The sequence below is a fragment of the Dermacentor albipictus genome, chromosome 2 (genome assembly GCF_038994185.2).
Source record: "Dermacentor albipictus isolate Rhodes 1998 colony chromosome 2, USDA_Dalb.pri_finalv2, whole genome shotgun sequence".
Lineage (NCBI taxonomy): Eukaryota > Metazoa > Arthropoda > Arachnida > Ixodida > Ixodidae > Dermacentor > Dermacentor albipictus.
The window spans coordinates 29,558,265-29,570,306 of record NC_091822.1 but is presented as its reverse complement, the minus strand read 5'-3'; the positions used below and the strand labels follow the sequence as shown (position 1 = coordinate 29,570,306).

At 47.6% G+C, this 12,042-nt stretch overlaps 1 protein-coding gene across 3 annotated transcripts in view; it reads right to left on the bottom strand.

Annotated features, from left to right (window-relative positions):
* LOC135897758 (uncharacterized) overlaps positions 1–12,042 on the bottom strand; it is a 219,742-nt gene that overhangs the window by 95,693 nt on the left and 112,007 nt on the right. For all 3 annotated transcript variants that reach the window (XM_065426469.2, XM_065426470.2, XM_065426471.2), the window contains exon 8: positions 2,469–2,582. In XM_065426469.2, the coding sequence (XP_065282541.2) occupies positions 2,469–2,582 (114 nt within the window). The remainder of the gene's footprint in view (positions 1–2,468; positions 2,583–12,042) is intronic.

Below are 12,042 nucleotides of genomic sequence, written 5' to 3'. Positions count from 1 at the left end.
TCATGTAATTTTTGTATTTGTCATGAAGGCCGCGGCATTCTTGTATAATCTGTTTGTTTGGGGTGTCTCTTTTCTTTAAATGTGTTAGTGTCCAGTCGCATAACGGTGTGAAATCGCACCATGGGGGCACACGTTGTGGCTTTCTGGCAACCTGGAGGACTTCGTGATGAACGTCATGATCCTCACGATATTCCTAGTATTGCAGGATGCGTGGCCTTATCATGTTCACTTTATTTGTGTAGTGTAAGCGAGAGCTGCATTGTGCGACGATGTTGTAGCATATGTGTTGTGGTGCGGACTGGATTTGTAGTACGTAGGAAAGAGTTAGTAGCATTCTGCTCTGCTGCAAAGGGGGCTCATTACAGTCAACGTACTAACACTGGACAGGTGATGTACTGCAAGCACTGCTTGCCAGTCGTAGTCCGAGGTTATGAACTGAGTCAAGTCGTCTCATGTAAGACTGTCTGGATGAACCACATGTGATGCTACCATCGTGTAATATGCTGCACACTAAAATAGGTAAGTATGTAGCAAGCATTTGCGGTCAGAACCCGAGCACTTCCGGGACAAGACTTTGAGGATGTTAAGTGCATGGTTCGCTTTAATTTTAAGACTATTTAGGTGCTCGAGAAGTTCAAGTTTTTTATCAAACAGCATCCAGAAACGTGTGTCCTTGTTCTACCGAGAGTGTGGCTTCCTGTACATTAAGTACAGGACCTCATTGTAGGCCTTTTTATTGGGAAAAGATTACACTAATAGTTTTTTCACTTAAGAAGCGAAAACCATTTTCAGATGCTTACTGCGTGCGTTTGTTTACCGCAATTGGTATTTGCCCTTCACAGGTTCCCAAGTTCGATGCACGACACGCAATTTGTAGGTCATCCACACATAATGAGTGCATTACCGAGAGCGGAATTACTTTATTGACTGAGGACTGAGAACAGATTCGTTTCACCACAAACATCGTTGTGCTTAATACACATTCCTGTGGCACACCATTTTACTGAATGAATACGCGTGATAGCATCGTTCGTAAACGCACTTGGAATTTTCGGTCGGTCATGAAATCGGCTAGACATTTGAGCATTCTACCACGAATTCATAAATCCGCTAAGTCCCTTAAACTGCCTATTCTCCATGTGTGTCGTGCGCCTTTTCTAGATCGAAGAAAACCGTGAGACAGTATTGCTTGTGTAGAAAGGCCGCACGTATCTCGTGTTCTAGCCGGTTTAGATAATCTGTTGTAGAACAACCTATCTTCTACGCACACTAATGATTATCCAGCAGGTTCTCGGTTTCAAAGACGTATGTCAATCTGATGTATATAATGCTTCATAGGACTTGGCAATACAGCTTATAAGGGCTATAGGTCTGTAGCTGGTTGTTTTTGTAGAATACTTTCCATCTTGCAAGAAAGGCATTACATTGGATTATAATAGAACTTAAATTTATGATGATGATGAGGTATATATCCTGCCAACGCCAACTGTAGCTTTGAGATGATCGCCGCGTGTTGCTGTTGAACACGATTTCCATAGTGTGACACATAACCGCGGCGGGGTTTGCCAAAAAAGTGGGACATACACATCATTCCAACGCCAACCAGCTGTTTGGCATAATCGCTGCGTGTTGGTGATGATTATGATTTCCATACTATGCCACATACCAACAACGGCGGGCTGGTCAGGAAGTGGCTATAGTAAATTTAAAATAAATCAGAAGTTAACGAACACAAGCCTATGGAATATTTATCACATTGCTAGCACTGATAGGGGAGAGCACACGCACGCACATTTCCTTCACGCCAAGGATGCAGGAATGAAATGGCAAATTTATATCCTCTCATCATTCGTTTCAAGAAAGCTGTGCTTCATATAGATGCCAACAGGTCCACCAGATCTGCATTTTTTTAAACATGGGCGCAAAGAGCAATATTAGAGAAACGTAGCCGGATGTGGAATATTACTGTTTTACTGTGGGGCGTTGGGAACAGTGGTACACATTTTGCTGGAATATTCAGGTTACAGAAACGCAAGGACATCTTATGCGACTATAATTAATGGGGTCTGTTTCCCGCGTATCACTAGATGTAGGAAGCCTAGTAGGTTCCTTGCAACATCCAGCCTAAGATATTATTTTTTTCCTTGCTTCAGGAGATTAGCATAAAATACGAGCGCTAGCATATTTACATCTTGCCATCACTTTCTTTACAATAATTCGTTTTATTCCATTATTTTCACTTACAGCCATTTTTTTTCTACGTCCTTTCTCTCCTCGATAGGTTCTCAATGCAGAGTAGCATGCAGTACGTGCGCTTAATTATAGGCTAGCAGAAATCTCTACATTTCCTCAAAGAGCTTTTTCTCTCTCAGACGCTAATAATTCAGAAAAGGAAATAATTCAAGAAGATCTGAAGTGCAACAACACTGCCATCTAATTTCGTGAAAGGACCAACGATGTGCGCCTACCGTCGTTGGCTGAGCAGGGCGTTCCTCATTCTTCCAGATTGGAGCTTGCGACTCTCGTGGCAGAACTGGCGCAACGGCGTTCAGTGCGATCATCTTCTTCGTGGAATGCTTGGTCTGCACGCAGTGAAAGCCAAACTCCACCATTTAGCAAGTGGGCCAAACGAATACAGAACATCTAACAAACAGCCGTGTACAGTAGTGTCCGCAGCAAAATAAATACAAAGAACAAAACTGACAACGAGGTAGTCGGCGATGCTTCACTATGAGAACATTGGGGCACGACAAGACGAGACTACGGGAGCTATAAACAATGCAGCTGCAGCATTACAATGCGTACCTCTACAGGATTACACGCGATGAGTCGATGAAGCCCCCCTTGAGTGGCTGGGCATCACAACTATCGTTTTCGTTTTGCCTCGTGCGCGCATGCCTTTTGTAATGTTACAGCTACGTACAGCTCTGCCTAACGACACGTTCTGTGTCGTTAGGCAGAGCTGTGAGTCAGCGCCCGTCCTGTCTCCTTCCTTGTCCTATACTTGGCTTGTATTACCGTCCTCAAATAAAACTTGGCCTGAACATAGCACGTTAGCTAAGTTGTATATTGACACGTGTACTTAGCTTTATCGGGCGACCACGTTTCGCCGCCTAACAAATGTTATCACACAGCGCGGGACGGGCCTGCATGTATCCGAAGTTTCTGGAAAGTTATCGATGCTTCTATCCGGCTTTCTGTTGTCGCCGAACCTTGTGTTATCTGATTTCATCGCCTGACGCGAATGGTGTAGAACTTTGTGGAAGGCACGCGGGTCCGCACGATTAGCCAGGAATATTCGACGACTGCTGTATAAAAGCCGACGCGCTTGACCCGCTGATCAGATTTTCGACGATCGCTGAGTGTGTTCGCCGCTACCGTTGTTATTTGAGTGTGGCCTGTTATTGAGGGCACAAGTTCGCCCAATAAAACGCTCGTTTCCTTAATCACAGTATTACTGCCTTCTTTAACCGTCACTACCACGTGACAATATTCATGCATGTTGTCATTTTATATGTGAAGTCTAGCGAAGGTTCCCTTGCGCAGGTCACATCGTGTAATGCCTCCGGTAACGCTGTTACCGCCACAGCCATGGAAAATTGCAGAATATAACACATCGTTTCTTGAATACACGAAGCATGCTCTGGAAATACACACCCGCGTCAATTTTCTCTAACTTCAGACAAGGTAATGTTGCCCGGTACTTTACACCGATGCATCAAATTCACATGTTGGCGTGTCTTACGCGGCAGTTGGTCCCTCCTTTTCGGAATCCGATGCCCTGCTCCCAGAAACAGGCATATTTGCGGCAGATTCATTTGCACTACTCTCTGCAGCAAAACATATCACCAAAATGAACCTTCAAAAAAACAGGTATATTGACTGATTCTTTAAGCATTGTAAAGGCTGTAATTTCACCACGTAAACATAAAACGCCTGGGCTCAATGAGTGCTATACATTGCTGTGCAGACCATATACGTCTAACCATCTCGCCACAATATGCTGGGTAGCTGGCCACCGCGGTATTGTGCGCAACATGCTGGCAGATGAAACTGCTGCTTGCCTAGCTAGACTGGGGAACTCATCTTCTATAGTTGCCCCTGTGAAAGACTTGGGGCCTTTCGTGCGGAAAAGTCTTACAGTCAATGAGCAGCGCTTATGGGATGCTGAAACACTTAATAAAGTCCACGTCATTAAGCCACGGTTAGGAAATCAGCCACCCATTAGAAAAATACGGCGAACTGAGGTCATTTCCTGCCGTCGTATTATTGGCCACATGTATGGCACACTCACCTGTTCGGTGGTAATGAATCTTTTGTGTGCGGTAAATGTGGTCAGATGCTGAATACTTCATGGTGTTAGAACCACAAATAATTTTTTTTCCATTAGCATACTGTCGCGGCTTCAGTCAACACAGGTTTATGAAAATAAACTATTCATTAAGGGACGAACTTTTGCTGTGCGGTTGCGCGACTCTCACGCGTCCCCTGGTACGTTGTTTTTCCGCATGGCTCCCGTCTCTTGTAATCCGGCTTCGCCGCGTGGCCTGGGGCCTGCAGTGGTCGGTGTGGTTGAAGCGCAGTACGAGAGATGGCGCGAGTGTTGCGCTGCTAACGCCGCCTCACGGCGGGGTTACTTGGACGCGGAAAGGAGAAGGCGCTTCCTCTTTGGCTGCGGGTCGGCGAGCGCCGCCGACGTCCCGCGCGTGCACCGATCCATGCTTCTGCGAGACCATCTCGCGTGGCCTCCTTCGAACGCGCCACCGTTCGCGTGACCGTACGCGCAAACGACCATGCGTTGGGATCCAGCATGGGGCTAACATATTTGCTCGTTATCCGGTCGCGGTGAGTCGGACTTCTAGATTTGTGGCGCGCCCATTGGCATGTTTTGTGGATAGCAACTCAGCTAGCAGGCATTGATCTATGAAAGGTGCAATAAATGCCCTTGTGATTGTTTGCACTACTGTGTTGTCGTTCCTTTGTCCCAAGAGCACGGATGAGAAGCCCAGAGTGCCCAGAGCAAAAGATCACCCTGTTGGCTGCGCCGCGAAGGTAGTCGAAGACGTCTTCTGCCACGTGACCCTGTCCACGAACGCCGCTTGCGGCCTCCCTTGATGAAGCCACACGCGCTCGTTTCCCTGGGGCAGCTCCTCGGTGGGGGCTCGTTCGCACGCAGGCTGGCAGGCAGGCGCATTCCGCGGTGGTGATGGACGCTGGTGGTGTTTCGCTTTGTTGCAACGCTTGCGATATCCAAAGCGATCTGCGTGGTACCTGAATGCAGGCTACGTGGCACTACCAACCCTCCTAATGCGCGTCGTACTGATGCGTAAGAAAACAACATGCAGTGTGCCAGTTGCAGATTAGCTGATTTGCATCAGGGACGTTTTGTTGGGCCTCTTTCAATTTATCTCCCATAATAAGGTTTCATTGGCGCTACACGTACGCGCTCCGCAGGATAACGCTGCCATCAACGCTCGTGTCCAGCAGACTTGACTGACTGACTGACTTGAGTAAGGTGAACTGCTTCATATAGCCCAAAAATCGACAAAAAAGTTTTGCTGACAGCCCACCACGTCGCACCGGCGCCCATATCTACACTTTGTCACCCGGTTTATATCGCGTTTCGCAATGTCGCTGGTTGTAGTGTTTTCCGTCGATCCGTTGTTGGCAACGCATTCGGTATCTTGCCGACTGGCCGCTTCCTGGGCTCTTTGTAAGAACTTATCTAAATCTGGAGGGTAATCATTGTCACCTAACGGCAGTATAGCCTCCAATGTTGTGGTAACTGCACGGCTTTATGTAAGCTGGAATGCAGTGACTCAGGTTGTCTCTTGTGCGGCGGTGTTATAGGCAAAGGCGACGTTGGGTAAAAGTTCATCTCGCATCTCACGCTCAGCATCGACATACATAGAGGTCATTTCGGCGAGAGTTGTATTCAGGCATTCAGTTAGACCATTGCTTTGAGTATGATAGGCAGCAGTTTTCCTGTGGTCAGTATGAGTCATCATCACGCATTGCATAAATTCCGCCTTGAAGGCTATTCCACGATCAGTAAGGAGGATGGTTGGAGCGCCACGCCAGAGGACCATGATGCTTACGAAGAACTTGGAAACCTCCGCCACCGTTCCTTGGTGCAGGGAATATGTTTCAGGGGATCTGGTTAAGTAATCTGTAGCCACCGCGATCCACTTTCCCCCAAGTGAAGATGTAGGGAAGGGTCCAACTTGTTGAAATGGTGCTTTCGATGGCTCTATATGATTCAAGGAGGTCTGCCGGTTTTACACATGGCGGTTTTTGCCTTTGACTTTCGCGGCAAGTCGTGACGTAATGTTGCACTGAAGCTAGAAATGTGTACCAATAATAGTGTACACTAATCATGGCGCATGTTCGACTCACGCCCAAATGTCCTGATGTGGGTTCCTCGTGACATGCTGGGAGAATTTCTTGGCGCATAGGTGCAGACCCTAAAAGTAAAAACTTGGCGATTTGGCTTGAAGTTCTTTCTCTATCGGACATTTCCTCTGAGGCTGACAGGCCTCTGGAAAAATACGAGGTACTTGGATGCTGAATCCTGCGAGGTGTATAATGAGTGGTAGTGATTCTTGGTCAGTGAATTAACATTCCGCAATTTGAGTTATTTCGACAATGCCTACGTCCGGAAAGTCCTCTTCCTCTGACAGTGATGTGTCTACTGGAGCGCGTGACAAGCAGTCGGCATCGGCGTGCTTTCTTACAGATCTGTATGCCACTGTAATGTCCTACTCTTGCAATCAAAGGCTCCATCTTGCTAGTCCTCCAAATGGGTCCTTCATGTTCACCAGTCAGCAAAGTGAATGCCGATCGTAGACGGCTTTGAATGGTTTGTGATATAGGTACGGACGAAATTTACTTATTACCCAAATCAACGTGATAAATTCTTTTTAGGTTGCTAAATAGTTTGTCTCTGCTTTCAATAAGGTCCGGCTAGTGTAGGGTATAACCTTTTCTTCGTCATTTTGCACTAGACAAGTATGGTGGTGAGACCGACATTACTGGCATCCGTGTATATTTCTGTGTCAGCTGTCTCATCAAAATGACCGTGGATGGAGGCGCTTGCAGATGTTTCCTTAGCTTATTAAACGGGCTCTGTTGCTCGCTTTCCCATACGAACGGTACATCTTCTCTTGTAAGTTTTGTTAGAGGCTGTGTTATTTTCGGAAAAAAAATTCACGGATCACCTATAGTAAGCGCATAAGTCCAAAAAGCGTCGTACTAACTTTTTGTCTATTGGCATCGAGAACTTTGCGAGGGCCACGGTCTCTTTCGGATCTGGTCGAACACCTAGCTTGAGCGCTGATGACATGCCTAAAAAATCGAAGTTCTTCAAATACGAACTCACGCTTCTCTGGAATAATTGCTAGGTTTGCCGAACAGATTGCCTCTAAAACTAACCGCAGTGGATCTATGTGCTGCTCGAACGTTGTGGAAAACATGAGCACAACATTTGGATATACTATGCAAGACTGCCATTTTAAGCCGGAAAGTACAGTATCCACACGCGCTGAAACGTTGCCGGTGCAGAACAGATACCAAATGGGAGAGCCTTGAATTCACATAGTACATCCGGAGTGACAAATGCTGTCTTGTCACGGTCTCGCTTATCCACTTCAATTTGCCAATACGAGCTTTTCAGATCGACAGAGGGGAAAATTTTTGCACACCGCAGCCCTTGTAACTTGTCCTTGGTGCGCAGGAGGGGGTATACATCCGCTTAGTCAAACAGGGATATTTATGGTAGTCTGCACAGAACCGCAATGTGTTGTCCTTTTTCTTAACAAGAACGAGGGGGGATGCCCACAGAGTGTTGTAAGGCTCAATGACATTGGCATTGAGCATTTCGCGTACTTGGTTGTTGATAATTTCTCTTTCCTTCGGCAAGAATAAGTACGGATGTTCGCATACCGGCCTGGCTGTATCCTCTGTTATAATTATGTGCTTTGCAATGGTCGTGCGCCACACTATTAAATAATTAAACAAAGATTCAGCTAAATCCTGTATCAGGCTGTGTGACTGTTGCTTTTGAAGCACTGAAAGGTTCGGATTATGGCAATTACCTTCCAGACTTCTGTGGTTTCAGAAAACTTATTGAAGAAGGTGATAGTTAACGAAGGGAAAAATCAGACACCCCCCAAACACTGCTAAGTGCTACGAAAGAAACTCATAAGGGTTCCTCGAAAATCTCGAGCGAGGAACCACCGGGGTCCTGGGTTCAAGTTCCGGACCAGCACGAATTTTTCTTCAACTGTGAGGCTTTTCATTCGAGGAACCCGTACGGGTTTCCTTCGCAGAACTTAGCTACGTTTGAGTGGATGTCTCATCTTTCTCTTTACTAATTACTTTTCTCCACCTTGCGGGTTGCCACAGAAATTTATGTCGAAGGCGATAGTTTTTCCCTTCGCAATGTGCTTAAAGTCGTGTCCAAAATTCCCGAGAAGGATATCTGCGCTCCCGTTATGGAGGTGAACGAGTCCTCGTGCAACACACATGCTCCTGTTCAATAAAAGTTTTGTGTCGATATCTGCTATACCTTGGTAGCCGTGGAACGTGTCGTTTTTGACCAGAACTATTACACTGCTGCGTGGCGGTACAGTTACATCGTCATCGATGACTCGCAGTGGAGTGATATATAGTTTTGATTTCTCACAGGTTATAGCTTGTTCAATCGAGAATGATACTCTGGATTTCAGCAAGTTGTTAACGGCGCCGTTAGCCTATAGAAAATATATTACAAGTATAAAATCCCTCGATCATTTCGAAAGTCCGAGGAAGTCACTAACGTATGTAAATTCTTGTATTCGAACTCTTGCGGTGCACCTGTCGAAAGGCATAATAAGACGACCAGCGGCTGTGCCTATCTGAGGTCCATTCCACTCCGTCAAAACTCTTTTTAGCTTTTTCGCCAGTTCATAGCTTATCACCGAATAACCAGCCCCGGTATCCATTAATGCATTCAGCTCGCACCCATCAACAAGTAAAGGCAAGTCTGAAGCTATTTTCTCATTACCACACTTCTTTACCTGGAACAAAGCGTCAATGTCGCCCTGGTACCGCGTTGGAGGATGTTCGCATGTCTAATTGTTCGCGACCTCACCTTCACAGGCCGTTACCTTCAATTATCCGGCTTTGGCCTAGGCGAACGATGCCTAACTGTGCTTGAAGAGTCACGTGGCCTTGGCGATCGTTAACCCATCGGGTATGGCGACCGCGGTTGATGATGGCGAGGTGTGCTGAAACTCTGATGGGTACAGAAGTACTCTTCGATGTGGCATGGCCTTTCGCCGTTCCGGGGGTATGGTACTTTCATAGAAACTCCTCTAACACCGGCTCGACAGTACGGGCAGGGTCGGTACAGATGATCAGCTTCTCCGCAGTAAAAACACAGATGCCTACAGTCGGTGTTATGCCACACGTCACTTTTTCTAGGCATTGTCTCAGCCAAACGGGACGCATTGCGTGCTATCGGTGCGTAGTCGCTTGGCCTCGGGATGGGCGGACTGGGAACGATGGACTCGCTGTAAAATATTGGTGCGCTGTGAACGGCGGATCACCTGAGCATGTCGGAGTACATTGGCGTTGGTCATGCCGGTGGTGGCTCACACTGTGGTCCCCGTATGGCTTGCCTCACTTTTCTTCTCACGTTATCGACGATAGACTGTTCCGGAGTTGCCTCGTGAGACTGCACCTTGCGTAGCTCTTCCCTGATGACATACCTGACGAGTTCCCGCAGTGTGTGCAGACTATTCTCAGTGCCCGCCGAAAAGATACCTGCGAATGCGCAGCTTCGATCGCGATGTGTTGCCCGGATCGATGCTGAAGCGTCATTTCAATCGTTGTTGCTTCCGATCGAAACTTGGCAGCGGGTGGGTGGCAGATTATGAACGAGGCCTGCGAAAAGCTCTTGCTTTACTTCATGCATCAGATGGCGCACCTTTTTGTCTTCACTCATGTTGGGGTCGGCGTGCTTAAAAGGGCGGGCCATGGCTGCACTTTCATTCGTGCGCTCATCCAGTGCCCGAGGAGCAGTTTCTCCCTTCTCCCTGCGATCGCTGCTACCATACGGAGCCAACAGCCGTCGCCGAAACTTTTTCTAAAGCTATGTTCACACTGAGGTCGTAACGCGCGTAACTGCTCTTTCAGCGTATGGAACGTAACGGCTGTAAAAAACGTTACGGCAGTTAAGCCGGTACCTTTGTTCACATGTACTGCTGCGTAAATTACGGCTTTTACAACAGGCCAATCAAATTTGGAGCTGCAGAATTGACGTCACCAGCGGTCCAATATGGATCCTGTCAACATGCGAGCGCTGGCCGAGATCGAAGAAATTCACGCTCAAAACAAACTTAAAGTCATGTATTCAATCGCCCAAAGACGACGAAGGCGACGCAGAAGGGTTTGGGCGTGGCAAGTATTTCTCGACAGGGCCCTGGACGGCGACTTTCACAACCTTTTCGCCAAACTCCGAGTTGGTGACGCTGCGATGTTTCATAACTTCATGCGCATGTCGCCCCAGCAGTTCCGCTTCCTTGAAAACCTAGTGAGACCACTCATCGAAGTTCGGAGCATGCATCTGCGGCCATCGATTTCCTCGGCGGATAAACCACATTAACTGAAAACAGTCTCGCAGGGCACACTGCACACATTTTCACGAACACAGCCAACCTATTCGTGCGCACGGAATGGCGGAATGGCACTTTCCGCGCCCAGAGCTGTTTAAACCGGTTGTTTAAAACCGAAAGCTTATCGGTCATTGGCTGTGTCGCAACGGTTGTAAATGTTGTATCACAGTCATAAATGTTGCCCACCCTTTAACACTCTCACCCACGATTTTTGCGTGAATTGCGCACGTTGGTACCTTTACGTTCGCAGTCTGAACTAGACGCATACGCTTGTTGCGCTTCCGCTTGCGCATGTTACGAAAAATCGGCGCCTTACGAACGTAGTCTGAACAGAGCATAAGATGACAGATAGGCCTCGTGCTTTTCGTACCACTTTGTGTTGAGTCTTCTAAAGCAAAGTACACTTCGTCCCTTTCTCAGAATAGTCCAACCAGTACTCGGTGTCTTCGAACGTGTCGCCGTGGAAAGCCTGTGGTGTGATACGTTGGCTAACGATGAGTTGTGCTTGTGCAACTTGGCTGGTCAAGGTAGCGATGTCAATTGGCTCCCTTGCCGCGAAAAGAAGTGGTCTGAATTCCGGGGCATCCCATCGAAGACAACGGCTTGGTGCACTGGCGGCAGATCCATGGGTTCCAATTGCCGAAGATAAGGAGCACGCTCTCTTCGGTCTGTGGGGCTTGGAATCATACCCCGCACCTCCACTAGTATTGTGGTGACTTTATAGAAAGCAAGTTTATAAAAATAAACTATTAATAAGGGGCGAACTTGTGCACAGAGGTAAAGAAGATCAATATGTCGCCTGTGTCGCGAAGGTAGTCGAAGACGTCCGGTGCCGCGTGACGCTCTCCTCGAACGCCGCTTGCGGCCTCCCTTGGTGAAGCCGCACGCGGTTGTTTTTCCCATTAGTAGGGCAGCTCCTCGGTAGGAGCTCGTGCAAAGGAATGCTTAAAAATTGTTACAGCGCAAACACATGCAACCACCAAGTATCAAGGACGGGACACAAGCGCGGAGTCTCTGATTCAGCGCATTCCAAAACTGTAAATACAGCTATAGCGTCGCACTGTTTGGAATCGTCTCTTCAGAAGTCGTGCCCTCACCTAAAGCAGAAAAGTTTTGAGAATCAGGCCAGCCGACTTTTGGCGGTGGGGTTCCCCCATTCGGTCTTGATTGCTGTATCGGAGACCCTCCTTCAGAAGCTGAAACTGAGGAAACGATGACCGTCGGAAGACCGACAAGGCTTTGGTTGTGCCGTACCTGCACAAGACTTCGCACAGTCTCAAGAAGGTAGCCAACAGGCATGGGGTGTTCGTTGTTTTTTAGGCACCCAACAAGCTGGCAAAGTTATGCCCACACATCTGCAACTGTAAAAAAAGACGTTGCAGCGCAT